Here is a 23,234-nt window from a genome sequence, read left to right as displayed (position 1 = left end):
TAAAAAGCATTTTAATGTGTCTACCAGAAAATCTACTATTACATATAAGGTTAACATTCTCTTTTTATTGGATAGTGCTGTCCTAAATACTCCAGTTAAAAGACAAAGATTTTTAGATTGGAAAAAAAAGCAAGACTCAACTCTATGCTGTCTGCAGGAAACCCTTTTACAGATAAAGACAGAAGTAGGCTGAAAGCAAAAGGATGGATTAAGTATGCCACACAAACACTTAAAAAAGAAAACTATGGCTATTTTAATATCAGACAAAAGGGAAATTAACACAAGGCATGTTGCTTGGAATATAGAGGGACATTACATATAGTCAAAAGGGTCAGTTTATCAAGAAGACATAGCAATCTTAAAAGCTTTTGCACCTAATAACAACAGAGCTTCAAAATATGTAAAGCATAAACCAAAATAAGTGAAAGGAGAAATAGACAAATTTACAGTTACAAGTGGAGACTTTCAGACTCCTCTATCAGTCATTATTAGAACAAATAAACAGAAAGTCAGTAAGGATATAGAAGACTTGAACAATCAACGTGACCTGGTTGGTACTTGTTGAAACTTCACCTAGGAAGTGTTCACAGAATACACAGCAAGAAAGACCGTATTTGGGCCCATAAAACAAATCTCAACAATTTTCAAGTAAATGAAATCATATAAAATATGTTCTCTGATCACAACAGCACTTCCTCAAGGAATCAATAAAAAAAGATGTCTGCAAAATTTCCAAATTTTGGGGTACTCAACACACTTGTAAGCCCTACAGGTCAAAGAAAAACATCATGAAGGAAAACAGAATGTATTTTGAATGGAACTCATTGCAAATGCTAAGTGGTATTCTAGAAATCTTTTAGCATTTACTTACCTATCAAATTTCTTCACGAACGGTTAGCTAAAGGGCTGAATCATTTAGCTGCAACTGATGAGGAATGGCTGAGTGCATGCTCATAAATGTTGTATCAGCAACCGTCATTACAGTCCTAAATCTATTTTTCTTTGTGCCTTATTTTTTTTTCCCCTGGATCTCTCCTATTACTTGCTCAACTAAATTGAACTAATACTTATGGATCATCTATTAAGCGAGCATAAGGCTTGGGCTAGGTGTTTATGAAATTATGAAGATAAGTAAGACAGAGCTTTAGATTTTAAGGAGTGTGTATTGTAGGCGTTATGTGCCTATATCTGCTGCCTAAATCTGACTTGCAATTCATCTTTTTCTAGAGCTTGTTTAAGACAGTATTTTACCAGGTAAGTTCTCCCTTTAATTCAACTAGTAGATTTGTTCATTACGTCTATAAACTTTGAAGGTCTTGGGTCTATGCCATTCCTAATTTTTAGGGCTCACTACTGATCCTGGGATTCTGCCAATGGAGACTTTAATTAATTTTTGACAGACGTGTTAAAAATATGTCCTCTAGCTTGGTTCTGAGTTTTTGCTCCTTGTAGTTTCTGCTTCCTTTTATCCCAACAGATAATATCACTGTCTTTCCCCATATTTATCACCAGAACAATCACACATAGATGGCATTTAACAAATTGCAGCTGTTGCAAAACTTACACTAAAGAACATAAGCAAAAGGGACTTTGCTGAGCCATTATATTGTGCTAGTGATAAACTCTACTGTCTTACAGATATCAGTTTTTCTTCCACAGATCAGCATAGACAGTAGAGTCACATCTTAATTTGAGATTAGATATTAAAGTCAGTGGGTAAAGTGAAAAAAAATCACATGGAGTTAAAACTATTCCTAAAAATTTCCCAATGTCAGCCTTAACTCTTTATGGCATGGACTAATGAAGGTTAAAATGCCAGTAATTTTTTTTTCTTGGCATTTTTTCTTAAGAAGTAGAAGGCAAAGCTATTTTGAAGATGAGGTGGGGAATAACAACTGATAAATAAATCTTTTTCTCTCTCTCAGCCAAAGACCTATACATGAATTCGAGCAGGTTAAATAGGACTATCGGTTCATTGTCCCCAAACTGAATTGCTTAATATGAGAATACATGCTCTGGAAAAAATAAACAAGTTATGATGACATTATTAAGTAATACAGCAGAAAACTACATGGTCCAATCATGAGTTTGAAATTGTCACTCAGTCTCAAAATATACTACTTCATTGAGGTTTACTTTTTTTGGTTTAAAAATATTTTTGCTATCACAAGGTAAAGAGTAAACATCAAACTTCAGCAAGAAGCTATATTCTTAATATAGCTCATAACTTTGAATCTATGTCACTTGGAATTAAGGCAAGTGATTTTGCCATTCTGGGTGGAGTCTGTCAATTAGAGCCCCACGGGAAGAAACAGGGGAACAATAAGAAGAAACGGGACAATATTACACATGATGCTTACTTGTTAACACAGTGATTGATCTGGATGGCTTGGTCACCACATTTCCATTTACCACTACCAGAGTGATTATATAATAAAGGCCATGATAACTGGCCTTGAAAATAACAGGAGGAGGCAAAGTGCTGTTGAATTCCTCAAATTCGAAGAAATAATTTTTGGATTCACCAGTTATCTTCACAACATACACAGATGCTGGACTGATGACGTCTGAAGCTTCTAATGAGACAACGATGTTATTATCATCTTGGACAGTTACATGGAAAGCTGTAGCATTCTGTTGAATGAAAGAGAATAAAAAGAGATGGAGATTATATTCAGATAATTGGCAATAAATTTATGCTAAGATAACTTTTACATATTATTGTGTATCATAAACATTAGTTATGTTTATGATAAGCCGTACTTCTTAAAATAGAGTTACATAGGTATTTTAGTTACACAAGGAAAATCAGAAAGAGATTATCCTTCTTAGGATTAATAATCTTCTCAGGGTTTTACTTTGAGGATTTTTTTCCACTGAAAAGCTGCTTCCAGTTTGTGGACAATGTCATGTAATAAACAAAATAAACATCTTGTGGAGGAGTAAATAATGAATGAGTCATTTTGACACTCAGGTTCTAGGGAAGTTCTTGGTTTCAACTGTGCTGGCAAAGTTACATGGTTCAAAGAAGTACTCTTTTTACTTTAGAGGGAGTGATGCTAGGAGAATATATCAAGGCAGCTATTTCCTCTATTTCCTCTCATCTGCTAGTTCTGAAAATTATAAAAAGGTCAGGACTGAGAAACTGGTGTTGATCCTTGTCATTAAAGATTTACCAGCATAATCTCTTAAAGATGAAGGAAGCTATACTAGTGAGGAAGAGACCAGATGGAGGATCTGCAGGAGTCTACAGGATCAGCAGTTGATGGACTTTTTAAAAACTTTGCTCCAAGTCTCCAAATATGTATTTATGGACAATACCTGAAAAGTCATCCATGGAATTGGTTTAAATATTCCTCCCTGATTCTGTCTCAGACTCCAGAGGCAGAATTAATCTTTCTTTCTGGTCTCAAACAAGACTCATGTACTTTGTACCACGTGCTTGTGTTTAATTTATCTTCTAGGTATGTAGTGTCCCGGGTGAGTAAGTTATTCGCTGCACTAAGCCTCAAATTCCTTTTCTATAATAGCAGGATAGAAAAATTGCTGAAACTTGTTAAGAATCTACAAGGATCCAGGCACTATGCCAGGCACTCCATATATAAAAACATCTCATTTAATATTGAAAATAACCTCATGAGATAGGTATCGTTATTTTTAATCTCACTTTGTAGCTGAGGAAACTGAAGCTCAGAAAGATTAAGTCACTCGCCCATGGTCACCAGTACAAAAAATCAGTCTCATGATTGTTCCACATGTTCATTTGTCTTCATCTCTTAACTTACTTTCTTAACACCAAGTCTGTCATATAACACATAACACATGACTGGTAAGTTTCTGTTACATCAGTGGAGGGATGGCTGATTGAATTAATGATATATGGGCATTTGCCTCTAACAAATTACTCAATTTATTGATTTTGGTTTTATTATTCTTATTTTTAATTGACACATAACAATTTTACATCTTTATGGGGTACCCGTGATATTTTGATACATGTATACATTGTGTAATGAGCAAATCAGGGTGATTAGCTTATCAACCACATCAAACATTTATCATTTCTTTGTGTTGGGAACATTCAAAATCCACTCTTCTAGCTATTTGAAAATACACGATAAGTGTTAATACAGTCCCCCTATAGTACTATACAGCATTAGAACTTATTCCTCCTGGCTAGGTATACTTTTGTATCCCTTAACCAGCCTTTGGCTGTCCTCCTCTCTCTCCCTTCCTTGACTCTAGTAACGACTTCTGCTGGAGCAACTTGCGAGTTTTTTTTTTAGCATTGTGAGGAAAAACGTGGTATTTATCTTTTAGTGCTTGGGTTATTTCACTTGATATAATGTCCTTCAGGTTCATCCACGTGGTTGCAAATGACAGAATTACCTTTTTATTTTAAGGCTGAATGATATTCCACACACACACACACACACACACACACATATATATATATATATATACACACACACACCCACCATCTTTTCTTTATCCATTAACCCTCTGCTGGACACTTAAGTTGATTCTGTATCTCGCCTCCTGTGAAGAGTACTGCAATAGACATGGGAGTGCAGAGAAATCGTCAACATACTGATTTCCTTTCCTTTGGATAGATACCCAGTAGTGGGATTGCTGGATCATATGGTAGTTCCATTTTTAGGTTTTTGAGGAACCTCCATACTGTTTTCCATAATGGCTGAACTAATTTACATTTCCACCAACAGTTTAACTTATTGATTTTTGTTTCTCACATATTTTCAGCAACCAAATGAAGCACACAATACACATCACTACTCTCTGAGAGGTTTTATAGACTGAAAAATGTACTGACTTTTTCTTGTTATTTTATTTTTCAGAAATCCAGTTTTTACAGGCCCTAGTACTTATAAAGAATGTCTGGCATAAACAAAGTTAATTCTGTCTTAACATTGAATAGACTAAATTGTGTTCCTGATATTCTTATCATACTAGACCATAAGTCCTCTAAGGTCAGGAATTGCACGTTATTTCCAGCTGCATCTCCAGCTCTAGGATCAGTACCTGGCATATGGTAAGTGCTTTTGATGTGGGTGATCCTAGGCATATTTCTGTAATATGAGATAGGCACTGAGAATGAACTTTTAAAATGTCTCTGTATTGGACTATGCCATGTAATAAACAAAGTAAATATCTTGTGAAGGACTCAATAATGAATGAAAGTCATTTTGACACTTAAGTTCTAGGGAAGTTCTTGGTTTCAGCTATGCTGGTGAAATTACATGTTTCGAAAAAATACGAGGGAGTGAGGCTGTGGCATTCTAGGAAAATTCTAGGAGAATGTATCAAGGCAGTTATTCCAGACACATGGGCAGGTTTCTAACATTGAGCAATGTACTTCTGGGATCAAACACAAAATATGAGCCATGCTATATTGCCAGTGGTCCAGGTGGAATTGCGAGGCTAGCATAAAGTTCATAAGAGCATTTCATTGTTTGGGCAAGAAGGATAAAACACAAGAAAACAGAAAAAGAACAGAAAAGGTATTTAATGTGTTGCCTATACATTAACAAATACTATACATTAACAAATACTAGCTCCTTCCCTTCTCCATTACCCTTTTCTTTCTTTTGAATTATGCTTCTGCAAGTTCTGCTTCAGTTATGGCCATGCAAGTTCCTCTCTGACTGTTTCTCCAGCAAATAATAACCATACACTCTGGAAAAATTACCAAATAAACAACTGACTAAAGACTGAATCATGAACAAAACAGAGAGATTTTGGAGGGCAGTTGACACTTGGCAGAATTGGCACAGAATGAGTTATTTTTATGTTTATCTATCTGTCTGTCTGTCTGTCTGTCTCTCTGTCTGTTTGTCTGTCCGTCCATCCATCCATCCATCTTTTACATCAGCTTATAGCCAGAAGGCAGAGGCTTCACTCAGTGTGAGATAGCTGAAACTCTGAAAAAATCTCAGTCTTTCTGGCCTGAGGCAAAAGATAAGAGAATCTTGGCAACCACTGCTAATGGAAAGTGAGTAGGTAATCCTGAAAAGGAGGGGGTCCTAAAGTCTGTCCAAACCTCAGGCTGATTCCTGAGCCATGCATGGGGAGGTCAGGCTGCAGGTAGCCCAGCCAAAGCTAAAAGAAGTTCAAGCTGCCACCCATGAGAAATCATGTGTAGTTTTCATCCAACCAAGTGAATTTCTTGCTAAGACAAAAATATTAGTTTAATCATGAAACATAAATATTACAGTCTTTATAACATAATACTCACAATATTCAAGAAATAGTCCAAAATTAGTCAATATACAAAGATCCAAGAAAATGTGACAAATTTTCAAGAGAAAATCCAGGTTTTGGATGTAGCCAAGTACTTTAAATCAGATATTATAACTGTGCTTAATAAACTAAAAGTATGCTCATAATGAATGAAAGGGTAGAAAATTTCACCAGAGAAATAGAAACAACAAGAAAAGTAATTCTAGAACCTAACATAGTTCTGTGTTATTCAAAGGCCTTTTTAAAAAAAATCGAAAGAATCCTTGCAATATAGGCATATTTGGTTTCATCCTCAGTCATTTAGTCCTAGCCAATGTCCTAAAGAATGCAGCCCACGCAACCGAAAAGAATTTAAAAATATCTACGGCTCAAGTAGTGTGCCGCCTGCACACCAAGGCTGAGGGAAGACCCCTTTCCTCACGGATGCATGGTCTTTCCGCACATTCAGCTACAGTGAACAGGACTGTGGTGATCGTCATACTAATCTGAAGAGGAGAACAGTGCAAGGCTAGGCTTCTGCATCAGGGTGAGACCAGCGCCAGATGTGCCCTACCTCCCTGCCTCCTGAAATTTTCCTCCCTGCTACCCAGTACTGATGGCATCACTCATCAAGACCAGTGTATTCTGTTACAGTCTTGTCCCTGTGCTGGGGGAGAGAAATCTGCTCCTGTCTGAGCAAGAACTTGGAGAACATCCCTTCTATGTTCCTTTTAGGAGAGCAAATGCTCTGACTTAGATGAAGAGATGAGATGGGCTTTGCCCAACCTACAACCTCCTCTCCCCTCCCTTCTCTTTGAAGAAAAGATCAAGAAACCTAGTGTCTCCGGTGGAGACAAGGAAGGCTCACTATGAAATAGTGGGGAGCAGAACACATAAAACGAAAAAATTATTGTTCGCATGGGAGCAATTGAAACACAGGCTGCCGTCTGTCCAGCTGGCTGACTACAGAGTAATGAAGGGCAGATCCCCTCCCCTGGTAGGCTGGGGTGCTATCCATTCTCCCCTTCTTCCTCAGTTAACCCCAGACCTTCCAATTCCATGTTGGGATTTGAGTGCCCCTCTAGAGGAAGGGCTTGTTCTATACTCAAATTAATTCCCAGGGGCTCTTTCTAAGGAAGCAAAAACGGGCTGGGGATGGTAGTATCTGAAGGTTAAGGTAGCAACAGATGCCTTCTTCCCCTTCATAAACAATTTTTTATTCTTCATCCTCACCATCTCAGGCTTTACATATGAAATCCCTAGAATAGAGGGGTTGGGGATCTTCTGTTCCTCCCTGGAGTCTTTCCGCACATTCAGTGCGGTGAAGGTGAAGGTGAAGAGTGAAGATGAGAAGAGTATGTATTTTAAAAAATTAAATGTAATGGCCGGGCGCGGTGGCTCACGCCTGTAATCCCAGCACTTTGGGAGGCCGAGGCGGGCGGATCACGAGGTCAGGAGATTGAGACCATCCTGGCTAACACGGTGAAACCCCGTCTCTACCAAAAATACAAAAAATTAGTCGGGCGTGGTGGCGGGAGCCTGTAGTTCCAGCTACTCGGGTGGCTGAGGCAGGAGAATGGCGCGAACCCGGGAGGCGGAGCTTGCAGTGAGCCGAGATCGGGCCACTGCACTCCAGCCTGGGCGACAGAGCGAGACTCCGTCTCAAAAAAAAAATAAATAAATAAATAAATAAAAATTAAATTAAATTTAATAATAGGCTACTCTAACCTCCTTCCTGTGGTTGTGACCTGTGCCTGTTGGCCCTTTTCTGCCAATAGGGTAAACAAAACTCTCTGACTGCTTCTTCTCCCCTCCCCATACCCAAATTAAACACACATGCGCAAAGGTTCGTAATTCTTAAAAAGAAAATTTGATCTTAGATTGTTACCTGTATAACATAAATTGGGATTAACACTAATGCACATTAAGACCTGACTAAGCCAGGCTCATTCATCTGTAGAATATTTTTAAAGAGAGTTGACATTTTTCAACCACAGCATTTCAAAAGCTAGGATTTGAAATTAATAGACTTCTATTAGTAATTGAAGCAATTGTCAGTATCCCTAATATGACTAGAAAGGTCTAGGTTGCTACCATAGATGCTTGATCTCTTTTCTCTTACTATACTTTCTTTTAAAGCCTATTAGCTGATGATTGCAGACATCCTAGCCTCCTGCACCAAATCTAGAAGTATTGCGTTGTTAATGGTTCGTGGCCCTATGTGCAGTCTGCTCTTGTACCTATACCCTCCAACTTTGCTCTGTCAGTGTCCCAAGGAGGTGTCAAATCAATAGTGGGTGTGAAAAATGAATTGAGAATGTAGGGAACAATTTTCTTGGTCATCAGAAGCACAGAGCAGCTGGGTCATGGTTGTCCCCTGCTTGGTGGAGCAGGGCAGTGCCAGCAGTCCAAGAGCAAGCCTTGGGCAATGTGCCAGGTGAGGAACATTTGTTGATGAGTGTATAGTGTGGTGGTGGGTCACAGCTGTGCAAGAGATACCCATGCACCCAGAGGTTCCAGGCCTCAAAGGTAGATGGGATGCCTTCTCATCCCTGTGATGGTGCCATGGAGGGTATCAGCACAATGTGTGCTTATGATGGACAGACCCAAATTGCAGTGGGAGCACTTGACTGTCTAGTGAAGCCATCAGCCCCTGTTCTGGTGGGCTACTTTGCCCAAGGGTGCACCTGTTCTTGCCACTTTGTCCCAACTCACGCTCTGAAGGCTAACTCCTGTTCCTCCTTAATGCCCCCATACCCTTGCTGCTACAGCTAACCCGATGGGGTTGGATTCTCTCTTTACTAGGGGCATTAATTCTTCCTCTAGCATCATCAGCTTACTTTAGTGTGGGGAATACAATGCATTTTTTAAGGAAAGCAAAGAGCCCTCCCTCTAGCCTTCCTAAGCAAAACAAAGAGCCCTCCTTCATCTCATGGTGAATGCATTGCTGACATCAAGCAGGGAACACAAGTAATATGTAGGTTGGCCTCAACATCTCCTGCCTCATCATCTTCCCTTCCTCTTAAGAAAAATTCATCAGCATTGAAATACTTCTAAAATTCTGGCACCACCACCACCACCACAGCAACAACAAATTAGACCCCAATCAACTAGAGCACCCGAGGTCTCCAGCAATACTTCTTAAACTTCTCATTTTTCCCCTATCACAGTGCCCTTCTCTCTTTAAACTTCTCTCTCTGCAAATTTTATCTTTTCTTCTCTTCTTTTTGCTTTCCTTAGAATCCTCTGTAGACAGACTTTACAAGAGGGGATCTGGAACAGCTGAGATGTCCTCATTGGATAGGGAAGACTTGGGTACGAGGAAAAGAAAGAGTAATCATACCCATGATAGAAGTTACTAATTGATATTCTCATCTAGTCGATACAAATTAAGAACCTACTAAGAACCACACAGTCTGCTAAGTACTGGGGATCCAAAACACAGTCCTGCCTCCAGGAGCTGCAAGTTTGGTGGTGGTCAGTGGCTGTTTATTCATGAAATGCTTAGTGAATGGGGAATCCCGATTATAAATATGCTTTCAAATTAACCGAGAGCTGATGGAAAATCCTTTTACTTTTAACCTATTGGAAAATTTGCCAAAGTGTGTTTCATTTTTCATGATAAATTTTTTATACTAAATGTACTTTAGGACTTATTTGGAATCTCAGAATTTTTGTATCTGAAAGACCTAAAAATAATGATCCTTACTAATAAATCTTACTGTCCACAAATATAAACAGAAATCATATACATATTGTGCTTCATATCTGAAAGTTGCAATTTTAGGAGAAAATATTTATTTATATTTCCTTATTATTCACTTTTCACCTAGATAGTACTGTTTGGTGCATAATGGGAAAGTCTGTAAAGCAAAATGTAGACAAATCAGGCACTGAGTATCCAGTAGCATTGAAATCTGGCTTTTAGTTCTTGTTGATTACAGCAGGTGATTCACTAACTCAGAAAACAATAAGTTTATAAGCATCAAATATGTAATTCTGAAGAAATTTTCTCTATGTTTTAGCAGCCAATAACAGAAGGTGGTTGTGATAAGAAGAAGAGGAGTAAATAGACTCAATTTTGTAAAGTGTTTAAGAAATATATGTCTAATGTGTGTCATGATGCTTCATAGGCAATAAAATCATCCAGAGAAAGGGACTAATCTTCCAAATGCTAACGACAGCTTTGGGGATGATTGTATCAGCCATGAAAATAAGCATTGGCCCATGCACTTCCAGGTTGCCAAAAATAAATCAGAGTGGGCTAATCAGATTCAGTTGGTGCGACTAATGAGGGGAAGACAGCAGGCCAAGTGAGATCTAGGCAGTGCGCCTAAAAGAAGTGTCATCTGTGCTCTTGCTTTCTCCTCTGTCTTCTTTACCTTAGCTTTTCCTGGAATCTATGTTCAGGAGAAAATTCTGAGTGTATGCTGCAGGCATGTAATCCCTGCTGAGAAGTAGAGCAGGAAGGAACAGTTAAAAGTAATAGAAATTGATCTGATAAATGTAGGCAAGTCCAATGCTGATTTATTTGGTTACTGTAAAAAAATATGTAAAACTTTTTTTGAGATGAAGTAATAGTATTGCTTGACTCTTCAGGAAAAATATTTTTGCTGAAATTTCCTTTACATAACAAATTTAATGTAGTGATTTCTCTGGTCCAGCATTCTCATTTTACGCTTGAGAGAACAGCGGTGCAAATGTCACACAGCTAATTGATGTCAGAACAAGGTCTAGGATCCATATATCCTTATGCCTCTTGGTACTTGTCTTTCCATAACCAGTGGGGCCAGCTAACTGAGGCAGCAAAAGGGGTCTGGGCACTTGGCTTCAGCAAGAAGGGGAGCCCAGGAGCCTGTGACCTGTTCTAGAAGCAGTCTTCGGGGAGAGAAGCTACTGGAGACAGAGTGGGTAGCACTAAAGAGGAGAATAACACAGGACGAGTCCCTGGGCTGCGGGACAAGGACAAAAACTGGCCGGAGATATGTACTAGTCAGAATCGAAGGAAATCTCCCACCATCACTGACAAATGTAGCGCTATTGTCCATTAATCCCCTCATCTGGGCCAGGCTATGTGCTAATTTGTTTATATATGTTCTTTCTTTTACTCCTCACAGCAATCCTTAGAAACAAGAGTTATTATCTCCATTTTACCCAGACAGGTTAAACAACTTGCTTAAGAGCAAAGCAATAGACTTGAGATCAGAAGGCCTGGGTTTCTATTCCGCCTCTGTAGCCTTTTACCTGTGAGAACCAGGGGAAGTCCAAGCATCTCTTAACTTCATCTTCTTAATTTATAAAATAGGGCTAATTCCTGAAACTCATGGAATTTTTGTGAGCATAAAATGTCTTTCGTAAAAATGCTAACACTATGAACTCAATAAATACTAGTTGTATTTCAAAGGTTATTGTGTTTTTTTTTGAGACGGAGTCTCACTCTGTCGCCCAGGCTGGAGCACAGTGGCACCGTGTTGGCTCACTGCAACCTCTGTCTCCTGGGTTCAAGCAATTCTCCTGCCTCAGCCTCCTGAGTAGCTGGGATTACAGGTGCCCACCACAACGCCCGGCTAATTTTTGTACTTTTTAGTAGAGATGGGGTTTCACCATGTTGGCCAGGCTGGTCTCGAACTCCTGACCTCAGGTGGTCTGCCCGCCTCAGCCTCTCAAAGTGCTGGGATTACAGGCGTGAGCCACTCAATGTCTTTTAAATTATAGCGGTTCTATAAACATTTGTTTAACAAACTTCCAAACACTACAGAATTCTGTAATTACGTTCACCGGATGTTTTGTTCACAGAGCCCTGGAGAGCTATCCATTTGTTAATTCAATAACACACAAGCATGAGATAAGTGGCAACCAGGCAACAGGCATCATGCTAGGTGTGAGCAGAGGCACATGAGTAAGATGGGTACTTGAACTCTAGGAGCTCACTCTGTAGTGAGAGGCAAACTCACATACACAGTTAGGATCTGAAGTGTTATTAGTTATCAAATCTGAATGACAGTCCAGATGACACCTACTCTTCTGCCTGTCTGAAATTCTATCTGAGCTTGCACTTTCTTATGGGACACTGCTTCTTTCCCACTCTAAATCTAATGAGGGCCTGACGAGGGTTGCTGATCATGTTACCCTGTCACTGGGTCTGAGCAGGCACCTTGAAGCAGTCTAGGGGAATCATGGCACCTGGTCCCCTTCCTGTGATGCTCATATGGACTAAGCCAGGCCATCCAGAGTGGTTCCTCTGAAGTTTAAAAACTAGAATTCATGGGAAGGAGCTCTTGTTCCTTTCTAGCTTTCAGTATGTATGAATGCAGAGCTGAAGTGTTTGTAATTTCTGCCCCATGAAAATAGTTGCTAGTGGTAGACTCCCTGATTTGGTCTGAGGTCCTGGTCACACTCATCCAAAAGCTCAGCCATTGTGCAGTTTGGTGACACAAGTGAATAAATCCCAACATATTCTTTAATTTGTTTGATCTAGACTTCCAAGATTTGCATCCAAATATCCTGGCCCATACAAGAGAACTGTGCAGTGCCACAGACATGTAGACAAGAAAGCCCTCAATTCTGCTCCTGCAGATGGGTGTGAGGGAAGGCTTCAGGGAGCAAGTGATGTATGAAAGATGCTCGTGAGTTTGCCAGGGGAACCCGGATCAGAAAAGTCACTTGTTAAGCGGGAAGAGCATCCAGAGACCTCTAGAGTGTTTAGATCAACGGAGGATGCTCAGAATAGAGTGCTGGTGGCCCAAGACCAAGACGCGCCTTGCTAAGGAGTTTGGATATTTTTTAGGCCAAAGGAAATCATGAACTATTGTAATGCAGAAAAGTGATATGATTCGATTACAGTTTAGCAAGACTTATATAATTAGGAGTATGCAGAATAACAGGCTGACTGGGCTGATGTAAGGCCAATAGGCAGTAAGCAGGGTATTGCAATAGTTCAGGCAAGTAAGATGCTGAGTCAGAGCCAGTGCTGGTTGCACCAAATCAGACTGTGTGACGTACATCCAGAGCATGGTCAGTGCTCCAGCTGGCAACCCAATAAAAGATCAGACTTATTAAAATTCTGCTGTGCTCAGGTTACCACCTAGGAAGGAATAGGCTGCTTAGTTCTTTTAAATAGTAATATTAATGATGTTTGGTGCTTACATAGCACTTGTGGCCATGATTCTCTGCAGACATTACATAATGCATCCACTAAACATCCTGTCCAGCTACCAGGGTACCTTTTCCACCTGGGTATTCTTTCTTTTGAGTTCCTTCAGGAAAATCAAAGTCCCAGAGCTACACTCGCCAGGTTCCTTCTGACACTTGGCTAGAATTATTCACAACTCTCAGAAATTGTCAGAGCAGATTTTGGCTGTTGATCTCAAAGGCCAGAGATGGCCTCTCTCTAATCTTCCATTATTTATGCAGCCATTCCTCAGATATATTTTGGGCAACAAGCATGCATCAGAAACTGAGCAGAACACTGGGGATACCCTCTATTTGGGAGTAAAGAGGAAGATAGGAGTTAGGAGGCTTTGCCCTTCCTAGAATTGTGTCTGGCCAATAATAATAGCAATGATGATAATAAGGATGATGATGATGACATAACAAAGAGCATCTACTTACATCATACTTACTGTGTGCCAGAAACTTTCCTGAAGATCATAGGGCAGGTTCTTAAATGCTTGTTGAATTAGAATATTTACAACCAGCTGTGTAATACTAGACTTTTAAATATGTATCCTAAATGTATCCTTTCAGATAGAGTATGCCAGTTCTCTACTCCTGTAGGATTTGGTGCCTGAGCCCAGTGCATGCTCAGTCTTTCCTGTGTTAAATGATCAGATGCAGGCTGGAGTGCAGTGGCCGGATCTCGGCTTACTGCAATCGCCACTCCCCGGGCTCAAGCGATCCTCCCACCTCAGCCTCCAAAGTAGCTGGGACCACAGGCATGCAACACCAAATCTGCTTATTTTTTTGTATTTCTTGTAGAGACAGGGTTTCACCATGTTGCCCATGCTGGTCTCAAACTCCTGAGCTCAAGCAATCTGCCCACCTCAGCCTCCCAACAGATACATTCTTTATGGTTTCAAAATGAAGAAAACTCATCTCTTTTGCCTGTTACTTGGTAAAGGGACTCCCAACTCCCAATTGCTGTCAGGCAGGTAATATACATGTGAGAGGCAGCCAGGGTAAGAGGATACAAATGATGGAATGTTAGCAGACTGGAGGGTATATGCATTGTTTAAGAGCATCATTAAAAAGCACAATTACAACAAAGTAAACACCTGCTGGCCAAAGAAAATACATTGGCAGGTCAGCCCCAGGCTGTGGGCTGCCAGATTATAGCCCTTGAATTCCTTGCACTGCCATTTCCTTGACCTTTGCTCATCTTTTGTCCTTCAGTTTCTAGATCATACTCTATTTTCTTGGCCCAACCAGAGTGTAGGTGATAGCTAAAGTCTGTCACCAATTAAGCATTAATTTAAAGTAAACACAAATGATATTTTCTTATCAAGTTGCCATGTGCGTGCATGTGCAAAATGACAGTTCAATATATATAATAATGTAGCAATTATTTCCTGACTTCTAAAATGAACTCAGGCTGGAAGCTCTGCACAACTCCTAATTTTGGAGATTAAACAAAACACACTTGAGGAAAGAATTCAACCGGCCAGTTTTAAGTGAAAAGAAACTGTTCTGCCAAAGAGATGTGCCAAGATTTTATGTGATATGTAGCATAATAGTCATATATCAAATTTTATATTTTAGAAAGCACTTTCAAATATATTTTCTCCTTTGATCCTCAGAACATTCCATTAAGTTATTATCTCAATTCACAGAAGAAGAAACTGAGGTTCAAAGAATTAAATGGATTTCTCAAGGCTACCCTATTATATTGTGGAGGAGCTAGCACTCAAGGCAATTCTTATAACTACAGATTTTGTGACTCTATTATACTACAGTCCCCAGACTGTAAGATCCTGGAGCCAAGATGATTTCCCAAATGCTACCTTTCATATCTGTACTTAATTGGTGGCAAATTCCCTCAGCACAAACTGTGACTGACTTCTTCTAGAATATGCTTGATAAATGCTCAAAAAGTGTAGCATCATGAAAAAAACAGAAATTTTGGAGACACAGAGACCTGGGTTCAAATCCCACTTAAGTGACAGTCTCTCATTTTTATTCTTTGAACCTCAGTTATTTAAGGTAAATCATGGAAATACTAAAAGCTTATTATGACAGTTTTTTGGGGGGGGGTAGGGACAAATGAAATTACATGTGCAAATTTTCCATCCAAGGACCCGATATTTAGGAGATCCTCCAAAAACAATAACTAATGTTTCTACAAAATTTGTGATCTGTTTTTTCATTGATTTTCTTTGAGACATACACATTTTAGAAGCTGTATTTTTTTTTTTTTTTGGTCAGGACACTAACACCATGATTCCTATTTGGTTCAACAACTATTCTGACTTTCAGTCTATTTATTCAGTAATCAGTATTACTTCTCTTTGTGGCATCACGAACAAGAGCAGCCAGTATTTCTTTTTCTCCTTTTGTCTGCAAATGACAGCCTGAGCTCACCTGTTTTACAGCTCACCTGTTTGATGGAAGGTTACCATGGGAACAGTTTTAGGGCCTACTGTGCTGAGAAGTTTAAAGACCTGGAAGCTGTGCTTGCCTGGTGTCTGACTGGGTAGGGGGTTGGCCCACAACCCAGGAACCCATAAAATACATTTGTTCTCAACAGTTCAGTGATCAGGCAAATTCCAAAACTATGCAACATTCTTCTGGCATAATTTGTAATGAAAAACAGAGGTTCCTGACAGGTTCATTCTGCCTCTGAAACAAGTTTTATTTTCATAAAATGAAGCACCCACAAATATCATTTTGCCTGACTTTATTATTTCCCATCCTTCTTTTCCATGCTTACCAGTATTTAGAGTTTGAAAATGGTTTTTCCCCAGCAGTGAAAATGTAGCTGTCCCACTTATTGAAAGATAACGTGAAAGACGGTGGTGCTAATCATTTATTTTGGAATGGATGAGTTCAGTCAAATTTCCCCACAGGCATGAAATGTCAATTCAGCTGTGACACCAGTTAATTAAATCCTGATGATAGCTAACAAGAGTGCAGCCTACTTACGAAGCTCACAGCATATTTAGGCAGTACACTTGTGACCTTTTGTAAGCACTGCCCTTTAACTCCCCTTCTTGTTGGGTTGTTAATATCAGCAACAACAAAATTGTCAGAACTTTAATGCAAACAGTTTAATGAGCCTTCCACCTTCACTAAGGTTTTCTGGGTCTTCTGAAAGACTGATCCCTATATATGCAGAATAAATTAAAGCCCAGAAGTTAAGGGAGATTTAGGGCAATACTTTACACAGATGCTTGACTCAATGTTTACCTTCAGATAGTTTTTAACAATTGAGTGCCTGCTGTATGCTTCTTGCTGAGAATATAATAGTTAAGACAAGAAATCTGGTTTCTGTTCTAGTGGTGTTTTGAGTCTGTGGAGAGAGAGGAAATACATTATTTTAAATAACTAGATAATTGCAAGTGGAAAAAGCATTGTTAAGAAATATCTGATGATCAAGGAGCTCCTAGCAGGTGGTTCTAGCCTAGAGTAAGTGCTAGTTAGGCAGAGACCTATGGGCTGGTAAGAGTTGACCTGATGATGAGTTGGAGAGAAAGAACAGGACCTAAGGACAGTGACTGTGAAGGCCTGGTTGCTGGAGAAAGCACAATGTGGATGAGAAACCAAAATAACATTTGAATGGCCAGTAGAGGAGGCATCATGGGAAACTTTGTAGACCCTTCTAAAAAAGTTAGAGGCTTTATGCTAAAGGCGATGGGAAGCCACTTATGGGTTATTCAGCAGGGGTGTGGGATGATCTGATTTACATTCTGTAATAGAAGCAAAAAGTTTATGATGTTACTTGCTGGCTCCAGAATTCCTATTGGGGGTGGAAACTTTTATTGGAAAAATACTTGGTAACTAAACACTTGGGATAGAAGGAAATACTGATGGTGTGAGTTGAGGAACCTAGGCAAGCAAACAAAAACCAGACATCCAAACTGGGATTCAAATTACAAAGGATTTGAATAAAGAATAAAGAAATCTGGAATAAAGAAAGGGTATAAAATGAGAGCCCCCAAGATGATATGATGCCGGGATGAAGAAGGGGCAATCTGCCAATGGAAACATCCAGATGGTGAGCAGGGCAGAGGACATTCAAGACTGGAAATACCTAATGCACCATTGGAGTTCACATTCTGAATAGCAAATAGTTCTCTGTCTCCCTGAATCCCAGTGTTCACTAAAGTTGGCTATGCTCACAAATGCTTTGTATGAGTGGATCATCCAAGGAACTGGTAGAAGGGGCTGAGTTTCACCTGGAGGTGTTAGGGCACAGAACAGTATTTGTGGAAGTTGGCTCCTGAGGGAAGATGAATTTATAAGAATGAATATTTACACCAAGTTAACAAAAACCCAAGAGGGATTTCGATTTCCATCAAAGTGGAATGAGACTTTAAGCCAATCTTAAAACTAAGGGGCAGGAAGGTCCCTCTGGTTACAGTGTGGCTAATTGGTTGGTGAGTATGGGCAGCAGTGGATACGACTGCATTAGGCTAGGAGAGAAATGATGGCCACTAGGACTAGGGTGGTATTGGGGGGAATTTAGAAGGCATATCCCTTAGCACTGAGTGATTTAAGAATGGATTAGTTGTGGGCTGGTTACAGTGTTGATTTTGTACACACACACGTACACACACACATACACACACACACACACACACTCTCAACTCTACCTCCCTATCATAAAAAAAACCGACTGCAGGAGAGCAGATACTAGCAGGGAAGGAGGGAGGGTGACATACATCATTAGTTCAGTTTGATATATACAAAATACGAGATGCCTGTGGGCATCCAAGCACAGATGCTAAGTAGGTGATGGGGTACATGGATCCAGAATTCAGAAGAGAGGTCTGGACCTAATATTTGGAAGTGATTGACACAGAGATGAAGCTATGAGAATCAAAGAAATAGCATAGTGTGCTATGCACCTAGAGCTTACTTTTATTAAGAGCCTACTTTGTGTTAAGTACTTTTTAGGCATTATTTCACTTAATCCTCTTAACAACTCCCTGAAGTAGATATTACTATTTGCACTTTTCAGATTAGCAGTCGAGCCTCTGAAAGATTAAATAATACATCTAAGGCCACACAGCTTTAAGATGGTGGATATTAGAGTTAATCTCACATTCCTTTGATCCCAAAGCCTATGTATTAACATTGATTCTACACTCCCTGCATTTCAGGTTTGTGCCACGGATGATTCCTTATTCTTTTTCAATCATGAGATATGAATATCACTTTAAGATCAGTCATTTTTATTACATGAGGAGTTACAGGGCAATTGGCTGCAGTGGAAACAGTAGTGATTTAAAGACAAATAGAGCTGAATGTGAATGTTGGTTGCATCGTATACAGACAAAATTTCTCTCAGCCTTAGGTTCTTCATCTATAAAATGGGAGAAGGACACCAACATCACAAGGTTGTTGTGAGATTAAGATGAAAAAATGTAATTAAGGTGCTTGCCATAGTTTAGATGTTACACACACTGTGTGCTTAATTTTGATGGTTTAAAAAAGTGGAAATTACATTTAATGCATATTACTAGGAAAGTTCCCATTACAGGCATTGCAAAACTTTCTGAATAACATAAGAAACCCAACAGGCAAAAAAGAAATTTAAAATTTCCCTTGCATAGGAACCCTCAACATCATACAAAAAATCTAAAATAACCATCATACAATTTTTCAATGTGCATTTTTTCAGAAACCATGGTAACTCAGATTTGCTGTTACTTGAACTAGTGACAAACATAACTGAATCAGAATGATTACTTCTTGTGCTATTAAAATAGTCTCTGACATAGTCTCAATCTTTTCTATTTTTATCTTCTTCAAAATACTAGATTATGAAGCATAACAGGATTATAGTGGAACAGGATTTTCTTAAAACAATAGAATTATGAAAACAACAGGATTATGTAGAGTAATGAACAAAAAGATTTTGATTAAAAAATCAGCTTGTTAGATTGTTGTACACAGGCAAATTACATAGCCTAAGACTCAGTTCTCTCATCTGAAAAATGGGGTTAATATTTTTTTCAACTGTACTTTTGTGATGATCGTATTGGATAATATTTATAAACCACCTAACATAGCTAGGTGCATTCTAAGTATCCAATAAATAGCCAGCTCTGATCATGTGAGTATTCAGCATTTTAAAACTTGGGGGGGAAAAAAAAACCATGGGGTTTCTTATTCATTACCAAATAAAAACTGAATTACTTAGCTTAGCACTCAAAACCTTCCACAATTAGTCCCCTATTTACTATCCATCTTATCTGCCACTACTTCTCTGTCACAAACTTCATGAACCCCATTAAATAGCCAAACTCCCCAGTCTCCATATGCCCTGGCTGCTTCCCTGTCTATGTCCTATTTATGCATTCCCTCTTGTTGAAATATACTGTCCCTGCTTCAAATATCTGACACTATTCAAGTGCCACTTTCTGTGAGAAGCCTTTAGGATACCCCAGAAAGAATCAGTTTCTTTCTTCCTGTAAACTCACAACCTTCTGTCTGAATCTTAGGACACATCGCTCTGTACCTGGAAACATACAACTCTACTAATTGGCAGATTGTTCTTAGAGTAAGACGTAGAAGTAATTTTAAATGTCTCTTCTCCTTTACTAAAATTCTTCTGTCCCCAAGTTAGGTATTTATAACATCTTCTTAAACCAATATATAAAGAAGAAATATGTTCAGATTATTCATATAAAACAGAATATAGCTAGAACATTTTGCACATTCATCTTCATTTCACAATGTTAACTTCAAATTGTCACCATTTCTAACTTTCCAATGCATGAGTAATATGTTCAGCCAGCACTGATGCTATTTTGGATTACAAGAAGGCTGGAACAACAATATTATATTTATGTTTTATAAATGAAGCTCAAAAATATCTTTGTCTTTGTGAACAGCTGTAAAAAGACAGTATTCAACTTATCGCACCAAGTGAAAGGATTCCATTCTTTGGAAGGATGGGCATTTATATAAATCATGCTGTGCTATTTGGTGTTAAGGAAACATTATTACTTTTACTTGACATATTGAACTTGTTAATTGGCATGTCATCATTAAATATTTTCTTATTGCTTGCTACCATATGTATTTCAAAAAGTGAAAAATAGAAATTTAGCATCATTAAAAGAATTTTTAAAAATGATTTTTATTATTAGAAAATTTTAATGGTACAAGTTCTAATGACAATGTTGAAAATTTTCATAGAATTCTTTACAGAAATGTTTAAGTCTCTTTTCACACATTTGCCTATTATTTGAAAGCCTCTGTTCATAAGATGGCTGTTATTGGTGGTCTGAAACAAGTATATCATGCTAATTTACAATAATCCACACAGGTTACAAGAAACAAAATATCTCTATTTACAAAGGTTTTATTCAATTTATAATAAAGACTAAATAAAGTCAGCTGGGCACGGTGGCTCATACCTGTAATCCCAGCACTTTGGGAGGCCAAGGCGGGCAGATCACTTGAGGTCAGGAGACCTGCCTGGCCAAGATGGTGAAACCCCCTCTCTACTGAAAATACAAAAAAAAAAAAAAAAAATTAGCCAGGTGTGGTGGCATGTGCCTGTAATCCCAGCTACTTAGGAGGCTGAGGCAGGAGAATCCCTTGAACCCAGGAGGTGGAGCTTTCAGGGAGCCGAGATTGTGTCACTGCGCACCAGCCTGGGCGACAGAGTGAGACTCAGTCTCCAAAAAAAACCCAAAACAAAACAAAAAAACTTAATAAAGTCATAGCACGCAGCATTTTCACCAGTGGCCATGTGTTAGATCCACATGATTTGAAAAAACCAATGTTAATGTGCTTGAAGTTCTGAAACATGCTTTCTTGTAGTCCATGTTAATTTTCCATTTGTTAACTACTTTATTTCTATTTCCTCCTCCCTGCATAAGATTCCCCTTCTCTCTTCTGCTGTGCCTCTTTTTTCTCACTTCTTCCTCTCTTTGCATTCTTTCTTACCATCTCCTTTGTGCTATGTTTAGTTAGTTCCGTATATAAAATTTCTGGGAGATTTTAGCCATCGAAGTACAGAAAATGAGACCTCACCTATTATCTATCACAGTATACAGCACAGTACTTTACTGTTTGGAACTTGAGAAATATCTGTAAAAGTAAATTTATCTATCCATCCATCTACCCAGCCTACATGTTTTGAGCCTTTAACCACATATTCTCAGCCTACCCCTCCTATGTCAGAGTATTTATTATTATGATTATAGTTTGGTTTCTGGGTTATTAAGGTAAAACCATATTATTGTATTATAGAAATGAAAGAATACCTGGACAAACAAAGAGAGCTAGTAGGAAGAGAAGCATGAAGGTAAAAAGGGAGGAAGGGGGAATCAGATGGAGAGAAAGAATAACAACAAAGAATAGCTAGGAGACAATGAAGAAAGCTTGTAAATTGGGAATAAGAGTAATATTGAATGATATAATGGTGATAGAATAAGACTGATATTTTGCATCTTCTGGTCATAACTCCTACCTGTATAATTATTTAATGCTTGACAAAGAAAGAAACTAATATAAATATCTCAATTGTTTCCTTATCCACCATCCATCTTCATTTTTTTCTTCTATGATTATGTTATAATTTGTTTCTGATTTGCAGAGAATGCATTCTTAAAAAATCATAGGTAAAACGTTAATAAATCATATGTTGCTATGGGAACTAATAGAGCTTTAATCTTCTCTCTTTCCACGCAGTGGCTGTTCATTCACTGGGCTAGGATGGTGCCACAGAGATTCAAATATTGGATTCAGGAGATTGGAGTTTAGGATCTATTGATTCATAACTTTGAAGAGTTATGAATTAATAAAAGCTGAACCTTTGAGTAATTTCTAAGAATATTAAGAGATACATGCCAGATTTCCTTTTAGGTTATAAGTATCCAGGATTTATTTTCTTTAAAATGACAATTTCTCTCAAGCCTTTCCCATTAAGTTAAGCTTTGAGAAAACAAATCACAGACCATTTGCAGAAGAATTTAATAATAATTCAATGCATTATTTTGCAAATATATTGGTGCATAATTTATAATAATATGATGAGTTATATATATAGTATATAACAATATGATTCTTTGTTTCATTGGAATAAGAAATACTATTAACCTGATGCATTTGTTTAATTGATTAATGCATCTACTTTTTTTAAGCATTCCATTTAGCTTCAAAGTGAGAAAGAGATTTTTAGTTATCAGGTAATTATAATTAAGCCCATACTGACTGCTGTAATTAAAGAGAGAAAAGAATAATAACAATTTTAATAGCTAGCATATATTAAGTGAATAATATATGCCAGGAATTTTTCTACATGTCTTGAGTGAATTATGCCTATTCCTTAAAGCAATATTTAGAGCTTATTATTATTTAATCAACAATGGAAATAGGAGACAAGAATTCATATAGGCAATTCAAGCAATTATTTTTAGTGCTTACTTGGTGTTATCTACAAGAACATGATTGTGAGCACGGAACACTGGTCTCAGCCCTCACAGAGATAAGTTACAAATAAGCAATAACAGTAAGAAGCAACAAATATTATGACTAAAAGGACAGAGCACCATGGCAGCAAGAGTATTTTACCAGTGACGGTGAAGATGACACTTAAAAGATGAGCAAGGCTGGGTGTGGTGGCTCACACCTATAATCCCAGCACTTTGGGAGGCCGAGGCGGGTGGGTCGCTTGAGGTCAGGAGTTTGAGACCAGCCTGGCCAACATGGTGAAACCCGGTCTCTACTGAAAAAATACAAAATTAGTCGGGCATGGTGGAGCATGCCTGTAATTCCAGCTACTTGGGAGGCTGAGGCGGGAGAACCACTTGAACCCAGGAGGT

General features: G+C 38.6%; 1 protein-coding gene across 2 annotated transcripts in view; it reads right to left on the bottom strand.

The window, feature by feature from the left end:
* The window catches only part of PTPRO (protein tyrosine phosphatase receptor type O), a 284,178-nt gene that overhangs the window by 115,323 nt on the left and 145,621 nt on the right, over positions 1 to 23,234 (bottom strand). For both annotated transcript variants that reach the window (XM_054445142.2, XM_054445143.2), the window contains exon 2: positions 2,361 to 2,634. In XM_054445142.2, coding sequence (XP_054301117.1) covers positions 2,361 to 2,634 — 274 coding nt within the window. The remainder of the gene's footprint in view (positions 1 to 2,360; positions 2,635 to 23,234) is intronic.

The sequence above is a fragment of the Pongo pygmaeus genome, chromosome 10 (genome assembly GCF_028885625.2).
Source record: "Pongo pygmaeus isolate AG05252 chromosome 10, NHGRI_mPonPyg2-v2.0_pri, whole genome shotgun sequence".
Classification (NCBI taxonomy): domain Eukaryota; kingdom Metazoa; phylum Chordata; class Mammalia; order Primates; family Hominidae; genus Pongo; species Pongo pygmaeus.
Note: the sequence above shows the minus strand (reverse complement) of the source record. Positions and strands in the feature narration are given on the sequence as shown.